General features: G+C 39.9%; 1 protein-coding gene across 2 annotated transcripts in view; it reads left to right on the top strand.

Moving 5' to 3' along the window:
- Positions 1–13360, top strand: part of grik2 (glutamate receptor, ionotropic, kainate 2) — a 204499-nt gene that overhangs the window by 79414 nt on the left and 111725 nt on the right. For both annotated transcript variants that reach the window (XM_029451364.1, XM_029451365.1), the window contains exons 5-7: positions 5539–5720; positions 9952–10005; positions 12557–12730. In XM_029451364.1, the coding sequence (XP_029307224.1) occupies positions 5539–5720; positions 9952–10005; positions 12557–12730 (410 nt within the window). The remainder of the gene's footprint in view (positions 1–5538; positions 5721–9951; positions 10006–12556; positions 12731–13360) is intronic.

Here is a 13360-nt window from a genome sequence, read left to right as displayed (position 1 = left end):
AGTATGAAAGGAAACGCGTCGCGTAAGCTTATAGTTAGGGCTGGCTCAGGTTTGCCTTGGATCAGCCCCTAGTTATGCTGCTATAGGCTTAGACTGCCGGGGGACACCTCCCTGCTCTCTTCCTTCTCTTCCTCTCTCCTCCCCTCCCTCCCCTCTCTTCTTCTCCCTTCTTCTCCCTCTCTATCTGTATGCATTTAAATGTATGTTACTAACTCACCATCCGGGGTATCATCCCCGGAGTGTCTGTCTCTCATGTGGCAAGTTGCCACTGATAAAGTTTACGTCAGGATCATGAATCGTGACAGCGCCTGCTGACCTGGTCCTGCTGGATACCGGGAAGCCTTATTGACATTTTCCTGGATTCATCCATACTTTCTATTTTTTTTTCCAACACAACATAATTTCTGTCAAATTTTGTATTTGTACTATGTTGTTTATCCTGTACACATCACATCTATTGCACATCTGTCCGTCCTGGGAGAGGGATCCCTCCTCAGTTGCTCTCCCTGAGGTTTCTTCCATTTTTCCCACTTCAATTATGGGGTTTCTTTTAGGAAGTTTTTCCTTGTGCGATGCGAGGGTCTAAGGACAGAGGGTGTCGTAACCTGTACAGTCTGTAAAGCACACTGAGACAAATGTATAATTTGTGATATTGGGCTATACAAATAAATTTGATTTGATTTGATTTCATGCACATCCAAGTTACCGCAGCGGACGCGCAACGTATGTCCGAGCCCAGCGCCCACGTTGTACACTGTACTGCCCATTTGTGAGCCTCTGGGCGTTTTGGTTTTACAATGAGGTGTGGTCATATCTATCTTGAGGCTGCAGAAAGTGATTGCACTCTCGACCAACAAAATACTTGTCTAAAGTCGATGGCTCAGTATTTTCCTGCTTTTTACAGGGCGCGTTATTAAGATAGGGATAGAGAGGAAAACACAACATTCAGGTGGCAGGTGACAATTAAAATAATTCCAAAATATATAATGGAATATAATAAAGTAAGACTCTCAGGCATTCTTTATTGCTAAACCTGCAGCATGCTCTCAGTGCTACTCCGTGACCGGTCACAGACTCATTTTATAATCAGCACATTTCTTCTGTCACACACTCAAAGGCTTCCCCCACACATGTTTTTTTTTGTCATAATGAGTCCACGAGTGCTGATTTACTGGAGGCTACACCGTGTGAACGGTACACAAACGCCTCTTTCTGCGCTCAGTGTCTCCTCTCCTCATCTGTTACACTCACACACACAGACGCATGCGGGTTTGCATACACAGAGCCTCAACGCCACATCTGCGGGCCCTCCTAAACGGCGGCGTTTTCAGGCTAATTACGCAGCACCTCTTCGGCAGTGACCGACTGCGATCCTGTGCCGTGCGCAATACAGCCTCCGGTGGCTTCCGCTCAGTCTTTTCGGTCCGAGCCCCCAATGGGTTGCATCAGAAGGCAATACCATTTTCATTATTAATCAATACATGTGTATCATATTAAATGTTTATTACAATTTGCATTGTGCACACTAGGTTTACTGTGCAACTGCTCGTATGCAGTCAAATGGATTGCATTGGTTTAATTCATGTTATGCCCAAAACACACCTATGATTAATTAAGAGACTAAATACACCCGCTTTGCCCCAGATTACCTGATGTTTAACTAGGAAAAATGCAGTTGGACATGCACAATGCATTTGTGCCATGCGATTTAGACCATGTGCTATAGATCGTTTGAATAGGGCCCAAGGTATTTGCTCACATTCCCAAATTAATTACTTTGAACTCATTTTGTGACAGAAGAAGAACTTTTTAAACTCACTGTACCATGTGGTGAGAGTAGATATGTGAAGGGTAGAGTTAATTGCAGTAAAATAAAGTGGTGTTGCAGACAATGGACTCTTCTCAGCACAAATGATTTAGAGCCAGGAGGACTATGTGTAGGTAATAACAAAGAACATTTCTACTGCTGTGACTGGCCCACATTACAGTGTATTTATAGCAGCATGTTCTTCCTCCATATTCCTGAACAACTGTTGGAACCTTTGACTGCCGGGCTGCTTTAATCTTTCTCCAACATGTTACATACATTTAATTGAAGATAAATAAGCCAGCCGATGTGGCGAAGGTCACATTAACCTTGACCCCGGGAGTCTGCAGCTCAGTGACTATTCAGTCATTACTCCCATCAGGCAGTGCTGGGGATCGGCTGTCTGAGGGAATCACTTTAGCGACTACGCGATTGATAATGATTGAGCAGTCCAGTAAAAGGAACTCTTCTTCCTTGTCCCGATTCACTCGGAGGGGAGTTGGGAAGGGAACGCTTGAGGGGCTGTTTCCTTACAAGGATATTTATCACGGCAGGCCAATCTGTTTTACGCTCAGGAGACTCCCAGACGACCCCAAACGCTTAGTGGGGATGAAATATTCATGCAGAGTTAAATATGGATCCTAGAGCAGTCGGCGCACATTAAACACCGTCAATACTGATCAGCGCTGACACCCCTTTTCTCCCACTCCAGTATTTTTCCCCACTAGATTTCTAATCAGCTGTGCCTGTAGATTTTGGAAAGGTATGAAGGCAGATTCAGCCATGCAGAATGCAAGGAGAGACGTCTTAGGAGTGAGAGGGGGAGCTAGAGAGCTCTGACATGTGTTTATGAAGAGCGAATGCAGCAGTCAGATGTGTCGGGCTGCTTTTATCGATGTTAACTAACTAACCGTAAAACAGCAATTGCTGTTCCAGCAGCGGAAGCTGTTTTTCTCCTAAGACAGCTCACGCAACATCAAGCGCTCATATGAGATTGGACTCAAGTCAAAATAACACACACACACACACACACACTTTGCTGTTTCATACACTTGTATACATGCAAACTAAGCCAGGTAAAATGCAGCTTATCATTCTAGGTCCCAGCAAGTGGCAACCATTTTGCAGGACCTTTGCTCACACTACTTGGGCACAGCAAGAATTTATCATGCATGGTGGCCACCCCAGTGGAATCATGGGAGGGACTAAATTGATCAGCATGGTTCCATCTGTCCATGTGTCTCTCCATCTGTCATGTACTGTAAATCAGATGCCACTCACTGGCTTTTGTATAAGACTTACGGAGGACTTGTGCCAGTGCTTTGTTCAAAATTCTCAAAATTCATTGGAACATGGATCAGATCTTTTAAATTGTAAGGAAGCAAAATATCATTTGTCAAACTCAAATAATAAGAAACAACTATAAAATAACAACCATGATTAGCCCATGGTTGAGGCAAATTAAGTTTACAACAAGTTTACAGGTCGGCTAATTGGTCATGTTTCTTTATATATACAATATATATATATATATATATATATATATATATTATTTTACTTTTATTTACCAATAAATATTTCTAGCATATAAATCCTCATTTCTGATTGTGTACGGATCAAGACGTGTTATTAGTGAGCTAAACAGATTTATTTTTCAAAAGTGATTAGTAACGGTTTTGGACGATACAAAACAGATATTATCACTTAAGACTTGTTGAACATTGTTTAACCTTGGACAGTGCCAGGCTAGCTGGCTAATTTTCCTTCCTGCTAAACTCTGTAGATACCAAATCAATGAAGTCCTCTTCATGCAACCTCTTTTTATAACAAGCATCCATTATGCTCTTGTGTTGCACGCACACTTGATGCCCTAGTATACAATGTATACAATCATACATGTGGTGCAGACGTCCACACTCACATGGGCAGGTGACAAGATTTATGTAATGCTAACCCTTGATGACCTTTGGCTACGAAAATATGGAAAGTTTAAATTTGCATTTTGTTTGTCTTCAACACCTGATATTATGATCATTTAAACTGAGCTTTTTTAACCAATTTTCATCCATCATAAAAGCTTCATTTGCCCACAGCATTACCTGGTTGATTTAGCTACAGTATGCATAGCCAACAAATAACTTGTTCACATGTCCACATGTCACATTTGCAGAAATCTCGCCTTATCAGATCATGCTTAGTCTTTACTGAATATATACAGTTACACCACATAAATCATTATCCTCAGCCTTTTTTTTCCGCACACATATGGACGTGTTTGTGCACAGCTAGCTCTTCACACGGAGCTCCGTGACACAACTTCAAACCTTTATAGTCTGGTTTGTTTATATTACACACAGTGGTGTTTCCGTGTCCAGCTGAGATGTTGTGAACCACAGCTGAGGAGTCACTTTGTCACAAGATGGTTAAATGGAACACTGCCAGTGTCTCACAGGTCAACACTCTGTGGATATCGTCATCAGTGTTTGATTTAATGAAACCCAGCGACTGCAGGCTGGTTCCCCACAGTGCAGTGCACTCATTTGGAAGCAGGAAGTAAACAAATAATGCCACAGGGCAAACAGCTGGGGACAGGGGGCCGTGGGCAGAGAGCAGGACTGCTGCGCCCCTTTAGGCCGATGTGCCTGTTTGTGGAATGTAAGGACTGGTGCCTGACTGGTATTTAAAACAACATCTGGTCCAGTCCCTTGGACCAATTCCCTTGTGATAAACAGTAGTTTGATAATACAATGCGATCACTTTTAATTGAGAATGGCACTAACTCTTTACCTTTTCCCCCCCTGAATAATAAATGTTTATTTCCTCGACTTGTGTTCCAGCACCTGTATCTTACAATGATCTTATCCTAAAATATTCAAATGTATAGTGTGAATTAAAAAGAGAATGGGGTAACACTATATAATGGTATTTAAAGGATTTTGAAATAGATGCAACAAGAGCACAATTAACCAAAATGATTTACATTACAAACAAATCTAACAAACAATCCACTGTTCATTTATTAATTATAATTATATGAATTGGATTGGGGGTTTTGAAAGTCTGAGACTGTGGGCCTCCCCTCAGACAAAGCTTTGGACAAATTAAGATGCTTATGATTCTGTTGAGTCCAAGTCAATTGTCCCATAAAGTTTGACTTAATAAATATCCTACACACAACAGTGAGTGGCCTCTAGAGGAAGAGTGGTATCAATAGTGAGTACAGGATCAATGTAATCTATGATGAACGTTAGGTAATGTGCAGTATTGATGTGTGTATGTGTGTACTGCGGTGTTGCATACTGTTAACATGCACTGTGGATAGTATCAGGAGGACAACAAGCACAGGGGCAGAGACGGTGAAAGAGGAAACACTGACAGTGAAAGAACAATATTGTGTTTAGAAAAGAGAATAGTGGGGGAGGGAAGGGGAGGGTGTCGAAGAGAAATGGATTTCATCAGGAATAAAGTGACAACAGAAATATATCCCTGCAGCTTTCTTACCCTCAGTCTAATTATAAGCACCACTGCCAAATGAATCAGGAGTAGCTGTTTCCTCAATTACTGTGGAAATGTATGTACATATATTTAAATTTTCCTTTTAGGAAATTCATTGCTCTCATGGGAGCAGGACTGTACCAATTTCAACTGGGCAAAGTTTTCAAATAGCAATGGCTCTTCAGGCAACATAAAACTTTAAAATGTATTTATTTTCTTTGTTGTTTTCCCGACAGGTCTGATTCGGTTGCAAGAACTTATAAAGGCGCCATCCCGGTACAACATCCGGCTAAAGATCCGGCAGCTACCTGCAGACACCAAGGATGCTAAGCCGCTGTTAAAAGAGATGAAGAGGGGGAAGGAGTTCCACATCATCTTTGACTGTGGCCACGAAATGGCTGCTGGGATCCTGAAGCAGGTGTGTGTGTTTGTGTGTGTGTGTGTCATAAATCATTTGAGTCCTCAAGTCAAGTGGGAAATACAGCAGAAGACAGCTTCTTCATGTTGTCCACTTATACTATATCTATATATGTATACAGTATACATATACTATGTCCACTATATATTCCTATTCTAGAATGGGAACTTTACCGTTTACCCTATTACCCCTTAAAGAGTAACGGGGAAATGTACCTTGTTACTGCAAAAGAAGAAGAAAGTAAAGTGGCGAGTACACAATAATTAAATAGAGTAAAAGTAGTATAAGTACAAATAAAGTATTTCTGATTCTGACTTATATCGTGAGGCGGAAAGTAATGATATGGATGCAATCATGTCCCATCAGGAAAAACAATCCTTCACTTAACCAAGTGTGTAAGTCGCCTTAGGCTAATGATACCTTAACCATATTTTATTTAGTATAACCATGACCTTTATTTAGTTTTAACAAGAAGTCCAGATACTGCAATGGAAGCTTGGAATGGCTGTAGTTGGTAATGATAATATAAGTAGTAAACATAGTTACTAAGAATAGTTTTAGGATCAATTATTACCAAATTAAGACTCAGTCATTTCATTATGCAATAGCTGTGTATCATGACGTTATGGTCACATTGTGCTCTATCCTCTTCTGAGATACTCTTTTTCCACGGGATGGATTTATCAAATATTAAGGACAACATGATTCACCCCCAGTCTGTCAGGGTTTTTAATCAATGCCAGAGTGGTAGATTGCTGGGGAAGGTCAAGGACTGCTTTCATTATTAATGTCAGAGAGAATCCCTGCTAATGGGAAGTAATGAAAGACCTGACTGTCCTGCTGTCTGATCTGATATTCTCATTATATGACACACCTATAAGTTACAGATCGTACATACTTTTCATCAGCTATAAGCCTTGACCCCCAAAGTTGGGAAATAACAAGAAGGACAACAAGACAGTCAGGTGAGAAGATCAATATTATTAAATGTCTGTGTAGGATACAGTATCCGCTGCAGAGATTGGTCCAAGACATGTAGCACAAAGACCAGCAGGGGAAAACTGTGTTGTTAAACACTCAAAAACTACTAAATTGTTTATGTACTGTACGTGTTGGATGTTTAGGGTTCATACATTTACAAAGAATGCTTGTTCGATTTTACACAGGCTTCTCATTTCAGGCCGATGACTGTGGCTTTTGATGCATCGCTCGGTGCAAATTCGCATCTATTCACGTCTTTGCATTGACTTTGTAGGTAATTGCCTTGGCATTTGGTGTGAAGACACCATTATACTTGGTCTGGAAGAGAGTATTTCCAGTTTGGTCAAACTTTCCTTTTTATTTTAGCTAGATTAGACAGGCCTAGACGTGTCACTGATAAGTACCGTTTGTAAAAACACTCCAGCTGTAAAATCTATGTGAATACAGTGAAACAACGAGTTGTGTCTGAAGGCACCTCTTCGTGCTACAACACAATTAGGTGTCTATTAAGTGTTTTTTCTGAACTGTTGGTAGCTGTGATCCATGTGTTCAATCTTCACAGCTACTAACTGAACAGAATGTATTTCTCCATTGATTTGCTTTCATAAGTGACATACATTTTTTGGAATATAGATACATAAGTTCTGGAAGGTTTCCGGCACTGTTCTGTTATAAAAAGGTCCAGGAAATGGCACCATGTGAGTCATTACTGAGTGGGCTGATCCTCAAACGGAAGGCTGGAAGCTTTCTCAAGGTTTCCCACCTGATCCCAGCAGCCATTATCCTTCCTGTCTGTTTAATCATCCTTTCCTCACAGTCCTAGTCTGTGATTCTTATTGGTTTAGTGACTCCCAGCACGGCAGGCCGGACTCTGACACCACCATATAGCACACACACAGACACACACACAAAGGAAAAAGGCAGTCATGTAAAGTGACTTTGATCTATGAATGTAAAATGTAAAATATAAAATGGAGCTGCAACAGAGCAGAATGTTGCTTCCCCATTAATCAAGATTCCCCCTCTGTGCTCAGATTTAGTTCTGGTTTTCATGTGATTGGTTTCTCTACTAAACTGTAACACTATTAAACAACATTGATCAGCAGGTCTATAGGCTGTTGTTTTAATGATTCCATCCAGTCATATTTTGTTACTTATGGCAAAAGCAAAGGCCTGAGGTCCTTCTCCAAAATGTCTTCCAACTCTCCCTGGGGGATCACAAGGTGTTCCAAGGCCAGATAATCCCTGCGGCATGTTATGGGTTTGCTCAGGGGTTTACTCCCAGTACAAGATGGCTGGATTAGCTCCACAGGAGGGCTTTCAGAGGGCATCCTAATCAAAGGGCCACATCAACCTCAGCTGGCTTTTGTGTGAATACATAGCAGTTCCACTCCTAGAGTGTACTGGATGTCTGAGCCCCTTTCCCTTATCTAAAACCCAGACAACTTCTGAACAAAACTCATTGTGCACAGTTGTTGGTACACACAGCTCATGACTATAGTTGAGGATTGGAAGGTAGAATGACAGGTAAAGTGAGAAGTATCAATCTGCCGGCAAATCTCAGGAAAGTCTTTCCTCATTTAAATCCATTTGTTTCCTAATTTTAAACTGTTAAACGTACGCAGAGCAGGTGAGGACGGTCACAGGACTCTCTGTCTTCCACATACACAGTCACATGTGTGTCGATACAGTGTTCCCTTTTTATTTCTTAGCATTAGATATTGTGTGTTTTGACATTTATTATCTTCTTAATAAATGCTTTTTTTTTAAAATACACTTGCTGGTTTGTTTAATGTTGTACACGAGTGAGTATTGTCAACCTCTACTATCAAATAATTATGAAATCCTTCAATCTTTACTTGATATTGTTCTGGTCATTTTGTTTATAGCTAATCATTTAATAATTAATCAGATTTCCTATTTCATTGTCTCATATATGTTATGAGACTACATTAAGTGGTTATCATTTTCCTCTGACTCAGAGCTCCTGATGAGGAGGTGGTGCCCCCATTGAGGTGAATTAGTGTAAATTAAGTCATAAAATTAAGATAATTAATAATCATATTAAATATAATAATTATTTTGATAATTATGAATTCTTTCTGATAGCCATGTTAATGTCTGAGCTAATGCACCTACTCCATTGTAGTGCCAGTTATTGTCAACTCCTATTCATGATTTTATGAACATTAATAGTTGTATTAATATAAATGATCATTAATATTTGTTAATAACCAGAACCCCATACATAATGGGGACACTGGCGTGAAGCGTTATCTAGTTATCTACAATATCTGCATCTGTGACAAAGGAAAAGATCACGGTTATGGTTAATAAAAGGGATAATGCTTATTTCAGTTCCATAACTGGACATGAACTCTTGTCTCCTGCATGAGAGTCAAGCCTGCAACACACCTCAAATTTCACACCCTTTCTCTCTGTTTCCGTACTTAAAGGACACACTACTTTCCAAATTGGCAGTGAATCTAAATTGTTATGCGCAGAATTGTCAAATATTGACATAATTCCTGGCATAAGGGGCTGCATTAACATATCCATCTATGTGGGGAAATAACGCAAACTAATCTGTTTTTGAGAAATGTTGATGAGCTGCTTGCACCTTTCGTGGTTGACTGCTAATAAAATATTTTCCAAACACAGCCAGCAGCATCATATTACACACCATGTTTGTATTTTCACACATTCAAATCAACAGCATAAGTATCACACCTCACTCGCTGTTTTTCTTCTTCTCCAAATGTGATAAACACCAGTTTCCAAACAATCTCCCAAAGCAACTCCAGCGTGGACCTCATTATTGTAGGATGACTTCCTTATATGTGTTTCCCATATGTCCCACTTCTACAGATTCATGCATTACCCTACATATTACCCTACATATGCCCAATGTACGACTGAGCTCAGTCTTTTGCTTTATTTGGCTGTTTTTCTTTTTGGTGGGTGTTTGTTTCTTATCTATGAGCCTGTGGCTGCAGCAGTATAGCAGAATATATGCCTCTTCACATTACATGGTAATACAGCCAGTAATACAGACACACACATAGACAAATGTCTGTGTGTGTGTGTGTGTGTGTGTGTGTGTGTGTGTGTGTGTGTGTGTGTGTGTGTGTGTGTGTGTGTGTATGTGTGCAGAATATGACAAAATATTTTATCTGCCTCCCTATTCATTTATAAATCTCTCCCTTTCCCAATCTCTCTCTCTGCCTCCTTCTGTCACTCTCTTTCGTAGGCTCTCGCCATGGGGATGATGACAGAGTATTATCACTTTATCTTCACCACACTGGTAAGTAGAGAAAGAGGTTGTGCTGCACAGTCGCTTTGTCATCAGGTCTAACTCAGAACTCCATATCCCCATGAAGATTTGTTGCATGCCCAAAGAACGAGATGGCGCCGCTCTTTAATCTTCATTTTCTCAGCTATTCATTTTACTACCTTGCATCGTTCTTTTTCCCCTTTAATGTGTTTTCCAGAGCCAAAGACAGTAATAGCATAGTACTTTGTGACATCGAGATAACTGTTTTCTTTCTTTTTGCTTCATCTTTTTTTGCTCTTTTTCGTTTTCACTTCTTCTTTCCGGCCTTCTTCCTGTTCTTAACATTAAGGCTCTTCATCCTTCTCTCAGTCGTTTTTTCTCTCCTTTTTTTATTCCTTTGCACTTTTCTAGAATCTAGATTATACTTTTAGGAATATTCATGCAAACATAACCTTTGAGTAAATCAAATTAAACAAAAAAATATGAAATAATAATATTAATAACGAATTCAATATAAGTTATACCTTTTTATTTTACATGTCTAATAACCCTGAATTGTTCTTCGATCTACTCATTTCAGAATGTCTGAGAAGGGAAAAGCTCAACATTTCTTTTAGTAAAAACACAACACATATCTTTTGAAGACAATATTCATAATTTAGGTTGTCCAAAAACATCAACAGACCATATTTCCTTGTCTATCAGCAACAATTTGCGTTGAGTATCATGGATATTACACTGTGATCTGTTTTGAAAAAGAACAAATAAATGAATCATACAGACTGTTCATGTATATTCACGAGTCTCTTTCAAGGTTGAATCATCTGATATCTGATATATAGCCTTGTTATAGTTGTAGTGGTCAGCAGATGTGCTAGGTTGCTCATCTACCCCCGTGAGTCACATGACCATTGCCTTGCGGGTCGTAGTGGCCCGTCTAGACTCCCAAGCCCTGGGTGAGAAACATTTACTGAAATAAATGGTCATCACCATCTTGGGATTTGATTTCATGTTCTCAAAATAAGTCCTTGCACTTACTGTGTCCCTCCTCTGCTCAACACCCTGTTCCTTCTGTTTCTCTTCCTTTACTTCCTGTTTCTTATCTGCCTCATGTTTTACCCTTTGCCTCCTCCACTTTTTGCTTCTTGCTTCTTGCTTCTTGCTTGTTACTAGTATTATTTGTATTGTTAATAGTAATCAGCAGCAGTAGTAGGCATAGTAGTAGTACTTGTAGTAGTCGTGTTTCTTTTTCACAATGTTGATAGCCAGTTTGAAATCTGTAAATGAAGACTGAACAATATAGAACATCAGAGAGAGGTGAGGCAGAAGCTTGTGTCATTGTTCACCTAAATGTGAAGGGCTGGATTCTGTAGCTCTTCTGATATTATGCGGCTGTATAAGTGGCCTTACCTTTGGTTATATCAGGATATGGTCCCCTTCACTGTCCACACAATAAAATGCAAAACAACACACATATACATATACATAGTAAGCATAATTCTGAGCTCCCTGACTGTATGAACTTGCTCTCAGTCGATGTTCCACATCAAAGATTTGACTCGGTCCCATCCCACTCGTATCCTGAAGAGGCTGCTTGTGTTGCCTTGTATCAAAACACTCACTCTGTGTGTGTTACGTCTCCCCCTGTCCTTTACTTTTTTAATGTCAAGCTCCTTTGAAAACGGAATAATTCCGTTTTCAAATGTCTGTTCTTTTAATCATGGCGGCTGAAACGGATCATTTTCATGTGTTTTCAGGAAAAGTAAAAGTAAAATACAAACATGAATGAGGCCGGGGAGGTACAGTAGTAGTTGTCATTTCTCACTGTAGAGTTTGGCAGTCAGAGTCCAGTGCTGACAGCCTAATTCTCCCAGCAGACTGAACAAAGCAGCCATACTGAGGCCACATATGGCAGCCATGTTCCTGCCAGATTCTTTCTTTTCTCTTCACTTACCTTATGTTGAGTGTTTTGCAGTGTCGATATTGGCAGCTATTTTAGATTTAGTCTTAATCTTAAAACTCAAAAGCTTCATAGTTTTAATTTTGTTTTAATTTAGTTTTAATCAACGACAACTCGAAACATTAAGTCCAGTTTTAGTCAACTAAAAGTAAAACATTTTTAGTAAACTTTATTACTTTTAGTCCAATTGTTTTCTCTGTTGTCTTTTAGTTTTCAGATTGCATTGAACATTTCAATCAATCTAGTTATTATTTATAGTTATAGTATTTTAAGACAAACCATGATCTTTTATCTAAAAGTAACCAAGGACCTTTGTTTCCTAAACCTAAACGAGTACTTTTGTTCCCTTTTTTTTGTTTTGTTTCATTATAAGACAAAACTGAGAATGCAGTTTAGTTGTACTGGAACATTTATTGGAGACAGGGTTGCAATATTTATGAAAAGCCACAAAGCGGTTTTTATCATTGAGGTGTCATTGGGTTTCTTCTAAGCCGAGACGCTCGTCACTAAGACACTATGACTGTATGACTTTGTGGGGTTTTGGGTTTTAGCTTTTTCTCAACAGTTTTCAACTGCAGGGCTGTCTCTCCTATCTCTAATTAGTATTTCCCTTCTTCTCAGGATCTGTTTGCGCTGGATGTGGAGCCTTACCGATACAGTGGTGTGAACATGACGGGCTTCAGGATTCTCAACACTGAGAACAGCCAGGTAGCCTCCATCATCGAGAAATGGTCGATGGAGAGACTGCAGGCTCCACCCAAACCTGACTCTGGTCTACTGGACGGCTTCATGACCGTGAGTCTCTCTTTTAAAAACAAATGAGTAGTGAAAGGTTTGGTTCATTCGTTCTGGACCAAAGAAAAAAAACAACCCATTGTGGCCTTTGAGTTCTGGTCCATCTTCATGTTCACGCCAACTTATCATAAATTAACCAAGAGGTGTAAACTGACAAATTATTTGGTCATTGGACAGATTTGGTGGCTGCATCAAACGCAATGCATGGGAAGTATGTTGCAGTTACTGACGGCACGTCCTATTGCGCTTCAGGGCGCCTCATGGGTTCATTCATCTTAGCAGGTGTTCAGGAGGTCACAAAGCAATTGGTTGTTACAAGAGTTAGTCATAGAAACTGCAGCCAGATCACATATATCACAAATAATGACAGCAGCTTGAAACAGGACAACAACAAGGCATCTTACCTTACAGTAACTTACCATTAATGTCACATTCCAGCTCTTTTGCAGCTGTTGGCCACCTCAATGCTACTGGTAGACGTACTTCAGACACACGAGTGAAGGTTCCTTATGATGACTCACGTACTGCTATTTTCTCATCTTTATTAAAAACTAAATTCCCTTGTGAATGTTAATCAATGCCTATATCTATATCCATTGCTATAGCATGAACATTTGATGATGTGATACT

The sequence above is a fragment of the Cottoperca gobio genome, chromosome 16 (assembly GCF_900634415.1).
Source record: "Cottoperca gobio chromosome 16, fCotGob3.1, whole genome shotgun sequence".
NCBI classification, from domain to species: Eukaryota; Metazoa; Chordata; class Actinopteri; order Perciformes; family Bovichtidae; genus Cottoperca; species Cottoperca gobio.
The sequence above is the reverse complement of the archived record's forward strand: the minus strand, read 5'-3'. Positions and strand labels throughout refer to the sequence as shown.